The sequence below is a fragment of the Centrocercus urophasianus genome, unplaced genomic scaffold (genome assembly GCF_019232065.1).
Source record: "Centrocercus urophasianus isolate 14NV4802_14NV808 unplaced genomic scaffold, USGS_Curo_1.0 seq_12, whole genome shotgun sequence".
NCBI lineage: Eukaryota > Metazoa > Chordata > Aves > Galliformes > Phasianidae > Centrocercus > Centrocercus urophasianus.
Window position 1 is genome coordinate 9,255,335 of NW_024884364.1, and position 16,637 is coordinate 9,271,971.

At 34.9% G+C, this 16,637-nt stretch overlaps 1 protein-coding gene across 9 annotated transcripts in view; it reads right to left on the minus strand.

The window, feature by feature from the left end:
• Positions 1–16,637, minus strand: part of LOC122156051 (ABI family member 3 binding protein) — a 121,010-nt gene that overhangs the window by 39,159 nt on the left and 65,214 nt on the right. For 6 of the 9 annotated variants that reach the window (XM_042810507.1, XM_042810504.1, XM_042810508.1 and 3 more), the window contains 8 exons: positions 8,145–8,219; positions 7,537–7,584; positions 6,874–6,948; positions 5,368–5,415; positions 4,439–4,513; positions 3,593–3,667; positions 2,434–2,508; positions 1,682–1,756 (listed from right to left, as the gene is read on the minus strand). In XM_042810507.1, coding sequence (XP_042666441.1) covers positions 1,682–1,756; positions 2,434–2,508; positions 3,593–3,667; positions 4,439–4,513; positions 5,368–5,415; positions 6,874–6,948; positions 7,537–7,584; positions 8,145–8,219 — 546 coding nt within the window. The remainder of the gene's footprint in view (positions 1–1,681; positions 1,757–2,433; positions 2,509–3,592; positions 3,668–4,438; positions 4,514–5,367; positions 5,416–6,873; positions 6,949–7,536; positions 7,585–8,144; positions 8,220–16,637) is intronic. The other 3 variants (XM_042810505.1, XM_042810512.1, XM_042810510.1) reach the window with 3 other exon arrangements.

Here is a 16,637-nt window from a genome sequence, read left to right on the forward strand (position 1 = left end):
CCCTATTTTCAGAGTGCATAAGGAACATCATAGAACACAAGGAAGTGTAAGTCTAAAGCTGAAAATCTATCAGTTGGAATTTCTGCAAAGAAATGAAACAGCCACTCGTACAAACAGACTTGCCAATAATTCAATGTCTATTTGTTACTTTGGATATATCAGCGAAGAATACAGTCACATCAGCATTCAGTAAATAAATAGGACAAAAACACACATTAGTAATGTACTTCCCTGTGTAATGTACAGAAGTACCTGAGGATAGTACCTATTTTTCATTGGCCCTTTGTGTCAAACTTGATTTGTAAATTAACTTCCTTGTTTTCACCTGATTGCTCTCTACAGCTTCCCAAGGAGGGGAAGTGGAGATGGAGGCATCTTTTGTCCTTAGTATCCAGTGTGGGAATAGCTCAAAGCTGCATGAGAGGAGTTCAGATCAGATTTAAGGAAAATGTCCTTGCTGAGAAGGTAGTCAGACACTGGAACAAGCTTCTTAGAGGGGGTGATTGATGCCTCCTGTCTGTTCATGCTCATTAGGCATTTGGATAAAATACCCTTCATAATACATGCTCTAACTTTTTGTTAGCCCTGAAGCAACAGGGAGTTGGAACCAATAATCTGTATAGGTCCCTTCCAACAGGAACTTTTCTATTCTCATAATTCTTCTCATTGAATGATCACTTAATGCAAAAGGTATTTTAGCACTTAGAGCAAACATTCGAAAGTCCATTATCCACAGCAATGTGAGAGGTCCTCAGAAAAAAAATCTACCTTACCCTTTACATTCTTCACGTGTATTCTGCATATAGATTGTATCATGTGTCCCCAGAAGTGTATAAAAAAACACATAAACTTTATAAAAATATGTAAAGATATAAAATGAACACTAATCTAAGTATCAATATATAGGGGGAATATATAGTAAAATTTGAACGTGATGAAAAGAATTTTTGAATTCCTTTTCATCAAAGAGGAAAATTTCAAAGATTATTGAATGGCTGTTAGTACTTCAATAATGATGCCACTTCACTCTCAGAAAATCTTGGTCAACATCTTCTCTGAAAGTGGGGACACAGAACTCGTTATTAGCAACAATTACTGAGTCAATACTCCTACTGCCCAATCCTGCTTTGATTAATTCACCCTTATTTAGTCCACATCTGGCAAGTAAGAAAAAATAATTATGAGGACAAGGCATTAATATATTAAATATATGTCTTAAATATATTTAAGAAAGTTTTCCCAACAGAGATGACTAGAAGGTAAAAGAGAAGATGGTTTTAAGAACTGGTGCTTGACTTGTCACGCAGTCACGTAGCTGGTACAATTTGGTGCAGGTTGTGCTATAGTTGACACTTAAAATTTTCTTGCAGTTTTCTCTGTAAAATTAGATAACGAGGAGTAAAGCAGAGCAGTATTTTAGGATAACAGCATCATACCTCAGATGCAGAAAAGTCAGGAATCACTTATCTGTTCTTTAAATAAAGCCCCTTTTACAGGAGAATATGTAACAACTGAGGGAATTATATCCTCCTGATCGGAATGGCTAGAAGATGAGAAAAAGAACCTTCAAAAGCAAATTTTAAATTAGTTCATGTGTTACTGCTGCTATCAATACCAAAGCACAACCATTTATCCAGCAAAAATGGAAAACAGAGTAATTATTTATGAAATACACAATTACCCAGTGTTGGTTTTATTCTTTGAGGCATTTGAGGAATCATAGTAGAATCAGGTTCACGGAAGGATGGAACGATTCCTGTCAGAAAAAATTTGGACAAATGCTCAGAATAATGAAGATACTTTCTCTTCCTACCTCTACCTCTTTAAAAGCAACTCTCAGTAGCACACTATATGCAGCAGGAAACGTGTGTTTTACAACAGTAACTGACATATCCTCTCAGAGATTATTGGTTATGAAGAATTCCATTTTTGTTTTTGTTTTGCAACCCTCCAGTGAAAGCAGTGATGATCTTACATAAGTTAGCCAGATTTATGTTGAAAAATGTCTCAAATGGAGTAAAACAGATGGGAAGTCTTAGCCTCATCTGGATAAAAACGCTTATATATAAAGGGAAAGCACTGCAACAGCCCCAAAAGGCTTCTGTCAAAAGAGGTTAAAATACATAATGCAAATAACTGAAATGTTGCTGAGATGCAAGCTGTTAATAACTTTGTATCATTCTTTACAATATATGGGTCACTATTATTTCTTCTGGTAATGTCCACATAATACCAATTAAAAAAAAAAAAATCAACCTGGGAACTGTTGTTGTTTCCAACAGTTGTATGAATTATCCACAGTACTGCAGATGTTTCTTAAGTTAGAATACTACAAAGCAGCAAATGTACTGCTGAGAAATCTACACCAGCACCCTTCCCAAAAGCCAGTGTTCAGTTTTTGACCATAGCTTGATAAAAGAGAAGATAATTTACCAGGCTTGCGTTGTGAAGCATCTGGAATGGGAGCTGGTTTAGGTTTAAAGGAAGTTTGTTGTGTTTCTTTAGGAGCTGAAAGAAAAGACCAGTTTTAAGCGTGTGTGCTCTTTAGAAATCAATACCTGCAAGGAAAAACAACGTCTTTGCATGAATGATCGAAAAATGTAGAGATGAGACATGCTGAAACTTAAAGGGAAAAAGACAACCATGAATGAAAATAAACATGGAAAAGTGATCAAGTAAGAAAAGTCTCATCTGGAGCCAAGGAAAAAAATCTGTAAAGAACACAGACAGCCATAGCTGAGATGTTTCCATTTGTATTACAAAGCTGACAACTGCGATAGCCACAGAATGAAACTGCAATGTGTGGAAGAGAGAGAATATTTTTGTGAAGACAACACAGCTAGGAATCTTTGAATATCTGGAACAGACTAGTATTATGTAACCAAATCAAAACTACAAACAAATAATGTAAAAAACAGAATAATAATTTATAATCTTTGGTCAACGAACAGCAGGGGAAAAAAAAATAATAGCAAACAGCCCAAAGTTGCCTACTTGTCTTTGGTTGCTCAGCTGTAAATGTAATATGTGCCAGCACCTCATAAAAACAAGAACGTACACAGTTAGCAGAAAATACAATTAAAAGGGTAAATATACTCCCTTTAACCAATTTATTCTTAAGTTGGAAAAAATAATAGTGAATATACATTCCCTATAAAGGAAGTTTCAACTGATTTCTTCAGAACCATTATATGTTAAAGAGGAGATTTGGTAGTTCACTGACATATCAATCCCTACCAGGTATATTTTTAAGGATCTAGTTCCATTATGAGGACACCTGATCAGAAAAGAAGACTGAGGAAATTTCTTCCAAGTATACTCTTAAAAGGGCTGTATGTTGTTTAACCTTCTATACAAATTATTCATCAATGACAAGTGTCATGTGATTGAAAAGCATATATATACAACTCATCAAAACTCAATAATTAAATATTTAAATCAGGTCTCTCTTTCTTTAAGCATGTATTTAATGCTCATTAGAAAATCTATATATTTGCAATATTAAGAGATGTTAATCAACACTTGACACTGAGAAAAGACAACCTAAAGAATGTCTGAACATTTAAGTACGACAAAACATGTATCTATTTACCAGGTTTTGTGTGTGGTAAATCTGGAATTGGTGATGTTCTAGGCTTGGCAGTGACTCGTCGACTTTCTTTTGGACCTGTGAAGATGAGCTAAGTTTTGAACACAGTAATGAAGACAAAGACAAATCATAAGTCTATCTGATATTCCTTACAGGACATTAATTTTCTGCAAAAATAAAATTTTTAGGAAGTATTTTTTCCATTTGCTAGTAACCACAGAAACCTCTTGCCAACGAAGTAAATGTTAGTGCTGAGACTACAGACAAAGTGACTGTTACAGTGCACTGCTGGATTAACCCTCCACTCATCCCAGTTTTCTCAAACAGATCTTTTCACAGAGTAAACTGTTGTAGTTCTAACAATTTTCCTAGCTGCACTTCAAGTATTTCATATTCCAAAAATCTGTTGCTTGCTTAGATCAATCTTACATTAAAAAACATCAAGCAGTCAAAGTAGAAACATGGATAATTACTACTAACTTTCCAATGGACAGAGATAACCCCAAAGTGAAGATTGGGGAACAAGAAAGTACTGTAATTTTGTTTCTGTAAATGAGAAAATACAAGGACGTCTTTCATATCTTAATGAAATTCAGACCCAAGTTTTCCAAATTGCAGGGGCTTTATATGAGAGTGTTTAACCCCCATACCCCAACCCTCATACAAATTACTGATACACACAGATATACATCTTGCTTTATGACAGCTTTATAGCAACACTTCATTACAACAGTAAAACATACCCTATTCAATAAAGATTTGTGTATTTTTGAAAAATCCCTATATTTTGTCAATTTTCAAACTGCAAAAACTTTCATATGCTAAAATGCAAAATACTGAGAAGCTTACTTGCTCTGGTTGGAGAAACACGTGGACTGGGAGATGTTTTGGGTTTGGAAGGCCCATAACGTGTCTCTCTAGGAACTGAAAGAAACTGGGTTACACCATGTTAACATTTTCAGAGGCATCATTGTTCACTGCAATCCATAGCAGTCAATACAAATACAGCAAAGATTTGAACCAATGATACTTGTATGGAAACAGTGTAAAAAAGGTGGAGGGGTTTGTTTTGGAACAAAATCATGCTGCAGAGAAAATACTTCTCTATGACATATCATTAAGAAGGCATGTGACAGAATTATTGTTTCTATTTAGAAGGTAAACTACTAAATAGAAGAAGTTTCAAATTCAAAGACACCACTGTGCTGTAATGAAATTGTACCAGAATAATTCTCAGTACTACATTCAAGCAAATAAAAATGCCTTAGCCAATTGGCTCTGCCTCATATATCCCAAAGATCACTGAAGTGATTTTGTTTTGACAGTGGAATTGATAATTAAGAGAAACAGAATTATTTTTTAGAATAATCAGATCCATGAATGACTGAATTTATAAAATCTGGAGGAGATGGAGAGGAAAGAAAGAAAACTGACAGCAGGCAGCTTTGCTCACTCAATTTCATGTGTCTAACTAGAACAGTGTCACCTTTACAGTATAACTGTGTTATACTGTAGTTGGGATCCTGCTCTGATCTGTCCTCAGACCTTTTTAAATGCCAAAAGAAATTACCCTATCCTATGTGCTTAAAAACATGATTGGCATGAGGACCCTTCTTGAATTCCTTGAAGAAAAAATGAAAAGAGGTAGAGAATCTTGACTGTTAAATTATTCAATCTATTATTAAAGTAATTTATTAAAATTATTTGCAGGTATACTTATAATGATCTCTGTTGTAAAAGAAAAACAAGGTGATATGCAAATAAGAATTTATCATTACCTGACGTTGACTTTGGTTTTTCAGTTCTAAACGTAATTGGTTCCAGAGCTGCGTTAGAAACCAACAAAATAACTCTTACTAAGAACAACCAAAACATTGCAGGCAGCACCTCCACAATGATCATGTCACCCCTCCTATGGCTAGTGAGAGACGGCCTCTCCTCCTTGAAACTCAATACTCAACAGTATTATGCATCTCAAAAATGGCCTTCAGGGCGATAACTCTAATACAGATTTGAGCTCTGAATATAAATCTGTAAATTTTGTAATAAGCCACGAAGAAATTGTGGGTGGCAGTCCATTTTAAACTTTGCATACTTTTCTTGCTTATCTTTATTTTTTAATTCAAACAATAGGTGCAGACTTAGCAGGGCAAAAAGGAATCTTAGTCCTCGTCATTCTGTCCATTTTCCCAGCAGCACCACCTAATGCTGCGAATACCTTGGATGCTTGCACTAGTTCTGGCTGGGAAGGAGTTTATTTTCTTCATAGCAGTCCCTGAAGTGCTCTGTTTTAAATTTGTGACCAAGCCAGTCTTAATAACAAACCAATGTTTTAGCAGATCCTGTTTTTCACACAGTCACCAGACAAGTAGGCTGAAGTTAGGCAACAGGCTGGGAGGGGACACAGCTTTGACAGTTGAACCAAATTGACCAAAGGACTGTTTCATGTCATCTAACATCACAGTCAGCAATAAAATTGGTGGGTAATTTTTTCGAAGGAGCCACTGCTTGTGGGCTTCCTAGGTGTTGGTCTTCTGGCATTAGTTTGTGACTGAGTGTGTTTGCATCTCTTGTTTTTCCTCATTTTTCTCTCATTTTTTACATTTTATCTCGAATCACTGTTCTGTTCTTTTTGTTTATTTGTTTTCTGGCTTTCTCCTCAAACCTGCAGGGGGTCAGAGTGGTGAGCAAACTGGTGGATACATAGCTAATGGGCAAGGTCAACTTACTACAATACATCCTGCAATCGCTAGCATGAGTTATTTAACTTTCTTCCTCCACCCTTGATTAGGACATGGTCATATATTACTTTATATCAAGCTGTGTGAGCAACATTTTGAAAAATATTGTACATTCTTAAGTGCACAGATAAAATAAAGCTTCTGCAAAAGTAACTGAAAAGAATGAAAGAATGACTGTGCTTAGGAAAGAAAACACATTTATACAGTTTGAGAAATACAGAAAAAATTCACTTCCTCTTTGCAATGACACTTTCTTTTTCATCTATCCCCAAACCAATCCAAATTCAAACCAAGAAGAGCTATTTTCTGCAAAGAAAAATGTTGCAGTGACTTAAAATGTAAGAAAGAACTAAGATAGAAAACTTAAACTTGCAAGGTTGCTTACAGGTTCCACGTCTTATGATATATGATACTGGATTTTATCCTTCAAGGAATGCACCAACATACACACCCAAGGGATAAATATGGATCCGAAACTCTACTGATCATGGTAAAATTTGTAAGATACACATACCAGCATAAAATAAGAAACAGTGTACTTACCAGGCTTGGTCTGTGGCACCTCTGAGCTTGGTGGTATCCTAGGTCTGGAAGGAATACGATGTGATTCTTTTGGAACTGGAATAAAACAAATGCAACTTTTAATATCTTCCTGACAGAAGACTGTCAGAAGGCATAACATTTCAAACAAACAAACAAATAAACAAACAAGAAACCAACAAGGAAACCCTGAACACATGTCTTTGGAATCTGGATACAAAAAAAGCTTGTACAAATAATGAAGAAGCATGAATGCCTGGTACACAAAGAAATTCTGCTGGTGGGGAACCTCTGTAATAGAATCAAGAGGAGCAAGGCCAGGATGGATGTCTGACTTGGAGACTAGCAGAAAAGATGAAGTATGTGACACAAACTAAGCATAATGAAACACAATCAAAGTAAAACTGTGGTGCTGCCATTCGCTTTACAGAACATACTTGTGTGAGGAAAACCAAACAAGATGAATATGAATTGTTAGTGTAAAATCACAAACAAAAAAAAAAAAATCAAATTACATAAGGATGAAATTTAATAGTAAAAATCATGACAGTAAAATACAACGAAGATGTACCTGTGATGCTAGACATCTACTGAGTATTTGTTCTAACCATGCAAAGCCACAATATGTATTCTAAATGTGATGATCACTTTAGCTAGAACTGTTACCTATTGTTGGTTTTGGTTGATCAGTTCTAAACGTTACAGATTCCAGGACTGTATCAAGAAAAACAAAACATAAAAGCTGTTCTAAAAATTTAAGAGAATACCCCCACTTACAGTTAGTATTATTTCTATAGTAATGTACTGCCTCATACAAAAACTTTTATATTAAATGAAGTCACTGAGAAAATAAGCAGTGAAAGAGGAAATTCTTCTTCAGTGTGAGCTTAGTTCTCCAACTGGCTGTAGTGAGATACCCAAATATCTATCATTAACTTATTAAGAAAATGGCTTTTTAAGAATAGAAAATTCTCTCCTTTGTGAGATATTACAAGTGCTGTTCATATACAAAACTGGACTTGGAGAACACTTGTTTGCTTTCTGAATGCTGTTAAAAAGCATTACTGCATATTGTGCTACCACACTCTAGCTCTATGGCATGAATTTAAAAATAACGTTGTTATTATTTCTGAAAATTGCAAACATACCACTGAATAGACAGCACAACAGAATCTGATTATGATTTAATTTGTTCAAATAAATAAGTAGTTGCACAGAAATACATTTCAATCTAATATATGCTGTGTTAGAAATAATCACACAAAGCAGTTTACCATCTTTAGCCTGTGGAATATGAGGTTTGGGTGAAGGTTTAGGTTTAGAAGGAATGCGAGGAATCTCCTTTGGAGCTGGAAGAGAAAAGGTGGGTAATAAGTTGGTTAATTCACTGAGCAATCAGCATCTGATATCGAGATGAACACACAAACACAGAATGCTCACACCTGCAACAGAGAATTCTCTTTATAGGAAACAGGAAAGAAAGTCTGATAATAATACCCACGTGTTTACAACAGCCTAAGCAAAAGATAGAAATTTTGGTTATTACAGAAGCCCAGATATTTTTTTTTTAAATGAAAAACTGAGACTGACACAGACGAGCATAATTAAGACAAAGGTCATTCAAAGCTGCAAGCCTCTTTTTCTCAAAAAGTAGGCTTTTCAATTTCAATTGTGAAGTTAGCAATATGACCAACAGACATGGATACCAAACAAGAACTACCTAGAAGAAAAATGAAGTTTAATGAATCTATTTTAAAGCATAAGATGATTAACTTTGGTGCCACTTTCTGTGACAAAAAAAGACCCCAAAAACTACAGCTTGCCAAAGAAGTACCATTACCTATTGTTGACCTTGGTGGTTCAACTCTAAGTGTAATAGATTCCACCACTGCAACAGAAACATTGTGACAAGTTAAGTATGGAATGTACTGCAAAAAATGTAAAATAACTCCACTGGTAAGAGCAAAAGCAGCTGCTGATACAGCACCACAGTAATGCCTACCTTCAAATCAACTTTTTTTCAACTATGGACAATTAAGCTTTTTAATAATACAGGATCAATTAAGAAATAATGCACAAACTTGTTGGCAACAATAGAAAGAATGTAACAGAAACCAGGAAACCCTACAAAAGCACTGGAACATGGTTTTGGGTACTGGGAAAAAAACTGGTTTGTAAAAATCAGTATTTTAGCTGAAAGTAAGTGGTATCCCATAAAAGAGACACATTCATTAATGAATAAATGAAATTTAGAAAACAACCTGCAGTCATTTAAATGAATAAGCAGAGAAAATTGGAGCAGTGGGTTTAATATGAGATATTATTGGATATGGATAAAACAAGCAGAGGGTTTATCCCTTGAAAAAAGGGATAAACAAAGAGTTGGATGCTCTTCTACAGCAGTTTTAAAAAATTCATTAATAGATATACAATTCACATTTGATGTAAATTTTTCTAGGTAAAAAGAAAAGGTAGAGTTGTGAGATGATGTTTCTCAGAAGGAGGATGAAAAGGGAATAAGACTGGAGGAAATTTAATGCTCTTCATTTTCTCTGACCTTTCTGAAAGCAGAGCATCTAAATAAAACTCCCAGGCAGTGCAATAGGACTTTGGCATGTTACCCTCAATATTATTAAATTGTTTACCAGGTTACTGGGTTGTAAGCAGTGAGCAGCCAAGTAACCTGAAACTTAGAAGGACAGAAAATAATATGACAGACATGCACCAAGTTTTTAGAAAAAAAATCATAGAGAAGGCATAGTTCTCTCATGTGACTATATTTCAGAAGTCACCTAACCAAAACCCGTGTAATCTCCATGTATTATATATTTTATGCCTCAAATAATCATTTATGAACATCATCATTTGTCTCGTCAGAACAAGCCAAAGTAGCAAATACCTTCTCACAGGATAATGACAGGCTTAATTATGGTCATAGAACAATAGAATCATCTAGGTTGTAAAAAAAACCTCCAACATCATGTCCAGCCATCAATCTGGCCTCCCAAATTGCATCACTGATCTATGTCCCTTAGTGCCATGTCCACTTGTCTCTTAAATACATCCAGGTATGGGGAATTCACCGCATCCCTGAGCTGCCCCTACCAAAGCTTGGCATTTCCATGGAAACATCCTTTCAGATATCCAATCTAAACTTCTCCTGATGCAATTTCTTCTAACTTATCACCTGAGAAAATGGACTGGTACTTTCCTTGTTGCAATTTCCTTTCAGATAGCTGTAGAGAGTAGAGATCTACCCTTAGTCTTCTCCAAAATAAACACTGGTGGATAAAGAGTAGTGTTTCTTAGGATTCTATCTGGATTGATCAATTTTATCACTAACAAAGAAATGACAGACAAGAAGCATATATACAAATACAGAAACATGCTGCCTTCTCTGTAGCGATATAGTAGCTCAGAGCAATCAACCACTGATGGAGAAACATCAATATACCGCTTTATGTTGATGGCACGAAGGTGTAAAACAATTTTATTCAACATTTTCCAAAGGAGTTTTTTCTCTGTCATTTCAAGAAAAGATGTCTATGTTCAGATATACATAGACATCTATGGCAGAGATGAAATTAATGATTATAATATTACAATACTGAATTTCTACACTAAAAATGTTGCAGGAGATGTAACCACAATGAAAAAATAAGTATGCATGTTAATTTGAAAAACCTCCAACGCATAAATATCATTTATTTAACAAGTTTCACAAGGAATTATTGGGTCTGAAGAGAGTAATTCTTTTTATGAGCAAAAATAACAGGGACTAATTTACTTGGAATCTGGAAAAAAATAAATAATACCAATTAAGATGTTCCATGATTATGTAACATATTCTCACAACACACTTTTTGAACTTCATTATAAACCATGCAAAACTATTCACTTATTCTTCAGCCTCTGCGCAGGCCAGGTAACTTTTGGTTTCATTTGCCACCATAAAATATGCCTTCATTAAATTCCAGATCAGCATTTCATTCCTAATTCAGTTTCAGATAAGCCTATGTATGAGTTAATGATCACTGGATCAACAGAAATCCTACAGTTCTAGGTAAAATGCTACATCCACCAGCAACAAAAGAGAATGTGCATCTTCTAGATTCAGTGTCAAACCAAGTCAAAAAACTTTTCATTTTGAAATGAAAAACCGCAAAACAATTTGTTTCCACAAGGCCGTGCAGCGTGGTGATTTGAGATATAAGACTAAAGTTAAAAGTCTCTCGACTTTGCTTCAATTTTTTCTGTTGTTGAATACAAAAAAAATACTCCTCAAAGAGCACAGCTTCCCTCACTGCCTAATTTTTTTTTTTCTGAATCTAAGGTGCTGAACTTCACACAAAATGAAGTATATAAAACTATTTAAATGATAAGGTACAGCAAATGTTTGGTATGGAAGCTAGTTACCAGGTTTAATTTGTGGCTTTCTGGGTCTGCCAGGTGGTCTAGGTTTAGATGCAGAAGGTGTGAGTTTTGCTTCTTTGGGAGCTGAAAAAAATATTCTGCATTATAAGATGATTCTTCCTAACGTGTCACATAAGAATCACATTTTCCAAGGCAGAAATGAAGCAATAAATGGCAACTGGAGCAAAAGCAAATGGCAAAATCTAATTTGCTAAAAAGGCTTCACAAAATCCTCCCCTAAAACCTGCTTGTTCATCATTGCAAAAGTCAGTAAGTAAATCAAAGAGATGCAAGTACAGCTTACAATCACATCAAAATGTTTTCCTCATTAAAACATAAAATTCATTTTTGTAAGATAGGTAAGAGGAAAAATAATTCATTCTCTTGGTCAATTTTAAAATTTTCTCTTGGTCATTGAAACATAAACAAAATCTGCTAAAATGGTCTCAATTTTCAACAGTAATGAAATCACTGGAAGGGAGCAGAAGTATGAATTCAGTGTTATAAAAGGAAGTTGCTCCATAACTGTATTCATTGCATTCTGTTGATAAAACAGAAATAATTTCATCTAAATCGCAAAAAAAAAAAAAAAAATAAAAAGCAAACAGAAACCTGGAAGTGTTCTTTTCCCTGAACTTCTGTGAGCTGAAAGTATAGTTAGCTAATGACCATTAATCTGACATCAAATAAAGCTTAAGGTGTGTATCAGGTACTATAGTACATAATTTAATTCAGTTTTATAAAGGATTGCAATGAGACTCCTTTCAAAGAAGTTTCCAAATACTTCAGGGTAGTAGACACTAGAAAAGCATATGATACAGAAAGAACAGACTAGAGTAAGAAATGTGAAATGGCTGAGAAGTGCTTCTGAAGCCAAACTAACATTCATGAAGGATTCATAAAAGAGCAGCAGAATTAACATATCTACATAGTGTCACAGCAATCATTCATTGAGATTTCTAGGATTAACAGTCATAACACTGGCCTTCTACTTAGTCTTTCAGTAATGATGCTAAGGAATTTCTAATGATTCTGAGGGTAAAATGTGTTGCTGCTCTACTAGCATCACTCCCAACAAAATGGAAGATATTCTGCTATCCAAGAATGTTACTGTACCATAGAACTAGTAAGGTCACAAAAAACTTCAAGTTACTTTTTGTTTAAGTTCTGAAAAACGTACTTCAGAATGATTATTTCCTAACTTTTTCTTCCTAAAAGAAATGGATTATAAACAAAAGAAGCTATGAGATGAAGTAATTGAGTTCAAGCTGTGACTTGGGCTGCAGAGAAGATTGACCAACAGCTGCGTAAGTATGTATTACCTAAAGTAGCTTTTTGTTGTTCAACAGTCTTAGAAGTTTTAGGCTCTGGAAGTGGGGGTTTGGGAGCTAGAAAACAAAAAAATCAAGTGAAATTGAACAGATAAAAAATGTTATAATTCCAATAGCTGACTTTTTTTTTAATTATTATTTTAATAGACCTGATAAGTGTGCATGAGTCCTGATATCATATACAACATCCTACACTCCTTTTAGTTTGGTTTCCTATGAAATTACACCCTGTATGCTTACGGTTTTGGGTAAAAATCTGCTTCTGAGGCTCCTTTCCTATATTTGTGCTGTCAGGGTATTTTTAACCCATTGCTTACTTGAATAAGAAAACAAATTTCTTTGGAAGTTGTGGGAGAAAAGTAAGGAAGAACAGATGAAGGCTGTGACTGAAGAAAAGATCTTGTTCCATAAAAAATACCAGAAAATCTATACTGAAGAAGCAACTTCTAAATGCCAAAATCTTGCTGAAAATCTGAAGTCAGAACTAGAAGTCAAGGCGTGCATAAGACATCAAAGGCAACTCCTGCCTTTTAGTGTTTTGCCTGTTTATATACAAGAACAGAAGCACTATAAAGCTCTAGTAATGCACACCATAGTATTTATTGGTCCAGTACCTGAAACACTCAAGAAGGAAAGCTCATATCCCTTAACCACAAATCAGAAGAAAATGACTACAGGGATATATTTTTTTTATCACACGGCAGAAACGGAAAAAGGATACCACACTGTAATAATGCCCTATGGCCAAAGAATGATCTTCTCACACTTATATGAACATTTCCCCTTCTATTTTGAGGTAGCTCTCCTACTCCCCTTGAAGTCACAGTTCTTTTCAGTGAGTTCCTTCAGGAAGGTCTTACTGATCAGATGAGAAGTACTTTACTCCAAATCAGCATACTGTTGTAATCAGCAAAGATGTAATCTTTGCTATTTGTCTACATGGACGTGGGAGATGGCAATTGGCAAAAGAGACAACAAAAGGGATAAGAGAACAATAAAAGTTTTTTCCCCACCATTAATTTAAATTACATTACAAAACCAGAGACCACATTTATATTTCTGTCATTGGACCCAATTGTGTCACAAACTGATGAGCTTAACCCCTCATTTCTTCTGTTACACAACATCAAATGGTTAATTTCAGAATGATGAATTACTCAAGATGTTCATGTACTGTGTAGCTTCTGTCCGTTTTAGGAAGTCTGGCTGAAATATTCTTAGCTAACATGCTTCTGTATATCAACTTATAAGAATGGTGTGCACAGTTACCGGTTACCACATGCTGTACTTCTGGGATAGCAGACGGTTTCAGTTTAGGAGTAAGTGGTATTTCTTTAGGAGCTGAAAGAAAGAGCTCAGTTTGCAACCACAGTTTAACAAGAGTTTCTCACAACAAACAGCACATGCCACAAATTTACATTGAAAAAAGGATAACTCAGCACAGAACATCAAAGCCATCCGATGAAATTAGAGTTTGAAGTGCAGAATGGAGATGATATTGAAATGCTGTGCATTGACTCAAAATGTATGTCTTCAAATCAACTGAAATTTCTCTATGAAAGCTCTGCATATCGGAGAGAAAGACAGAACATGCGTATGCATGATGGAAAAAGATAAAACTTACTGACAAAAGGATGATGGACTTTTTCATGCAAGTTACTGAGAGGCAACTTTTACTGCTCCATGAACAGTAAAATTGCTCTGAACTATGTCCCCATACAGAAATATATCAAAAGGAATCAGTCTAATGACAATGGCAGAACAAGACTATAACCAGGAAAAAAAATAATTTTATACATGTGAAATGATATGCTGGAAGAAATGCATTCATATGTGATGAATGGGCTCAAAAGCTTTTCACTGGGTGAAAACAACATTACCTAATGTTACCCTTGGCCATTGAAAAGGACGAGAAGTTTTAGGTGTGAAAGATTCCAGAATGGATTCACTTGTTGCTGTTGGAAGAAATGGTGACAGTCATAATACAGTAAAGAGCTAATGGAAGAAACTCTTGCTTCATAAGCAAAAACAAATCTGTTTTTGTAAGAGTAACATAAACATTTCACTAATGCTTGGACACTTTTCAGATTATCAGTTCAGTACATATTAGAGAGAAATTCAGTCTTTTGAACTGCCAAAAGCTTCTGTGACTATAAATCATTGTATTTGTGACACGCAGAATTCTGAATGTTCCTTTCTTCCTGCCTTTACTGCAACTGGTATGGCTCTTAATCACTGTCAAGTAAGATTTTGAAGTTGACATTCGCACATTTTGAGTTTTGCTCCAATACATAAGGAAGACGGCAAGATGTAAAATGTAGCAATTTATTGAAGAGGACACATTGAACAATCAATCAGCCAAGGCTGATGAACGATATCTGAATTATATAAAATTGGATTTGAGAGCTGACAATTAACCCAGCTATAGTTTCAGCCCAAAAGCATTAAGTGTCCATGACTGTTACCCGATTTCATGTCATTAAAAAGACACTCTCCTTAATATTCTAAGCAAGATGTCAGCAGAAGACAGCCTATAACATACATCACAGTATTTATATCAGCTGTACCAGACAATAAAAACTGTTTTCTCAGTTATATTTGTGGCATATTTTTCAAAATACTGAAGGCACATCAGGAGACTGTGAATTGCCATAAGCATCCTAAGCATGAGAAAGCAACAATGTCAACAACTAACAGCAATCTAAACTAAAATTTTCAACTGTTAGAAGTCTAATGCAAATGAAGATTACCAGTACAGCCATTTCAGTGAGTTTTAAATCATGGTCTGAGCACTGATTAATAAGAATTAGACAGCGATTGTTGTACCTGGTTCAGCATCTGCTATTTCAGGCTTACTAGGTGTCAGAGGGCTTGAAAGAACAGGCTGAATACCACTGAAAGCTATTAAAACAAACAAACAAGGTAATATTATGTATAATCATTGTTTCTACATGTAGATTTTTCTGTTTTACGTAGTTTGCAGTGAAGATGTCCACCCACAACAAGCATTCCTTACCTTGAAAATGAAGCAATCATGATTTAAAGTAGGAACTGCAGTTAATGAATAAAGTGACAACTGAGGTAGCAGCAAACCAAACTTATTATTATCTTATGCAGCATGGTCAATATGATTGAATGCAACTCAGAAAATAGTTGTTGTTGTTTTTTTTTTTTCCTAACAAATGAGCTGTAAGCACAAAGCACACACAAAAAAATTAAAAATGATAAACATAAAATAATAAAAATTAAATAGGATGTAATTTGAGTGCCTTGTTTTCCATCAAGAGCCTCTCAGTGAGTTTTAATTCTGTATAATCTGTGTACATACTCTGTGTACATACATGAGCACTGAGACAAACATACAAAATAAATTTGAAGAAATAACAATAAGAAAGAGACTTAATATAATGGCACAAAAAATAGTGGAGAAGATATGAATATGCATCTATCAGAGAATATAATAAAGAAGCTCTAAGGTACCTAAGAAGCTTGAAAGAAAAATGCAGTACTATTATTAAGCTTTAGGCATTTTTAATTATTTGCTTATTAGTCAAGATGATTTTATCTAAGTCTATCTACAAGTTCTTAATAGCATTTAACACAGTAAAAAGAAAGACCAGACACAAGATGAGGTGAGTTTCTCAGTTGCAAGCATGAGCTTCATGGTACTAGGCATGAAAAAAAAAGATTTCTACGCTGTCAAAAAAAAAAAATCAAAAACCAACCATTTCAGGATTAACTTCTAAGAGTAAAAAAGAAAAAAAAAAAAAAAAAAAAAAAAAAAAAAGAGAGCCAGAGAGAGCCAGAATATCTAGAAACCTACTATTAATGTGCAATGTACTGGTCTAGAAATTTCAATGTTCCATACTCTATCAACTTGCATACATCTTCAAATCAGAATCTGCTTATGAAATGCGTAATGACACCAGGGGATAGGATACTGCCAGGTAACACACCAGACCTCTACACCTGACAATACTATAGAATCTGCCACCACAAGCTACTCCACCACTGTCACCAAAT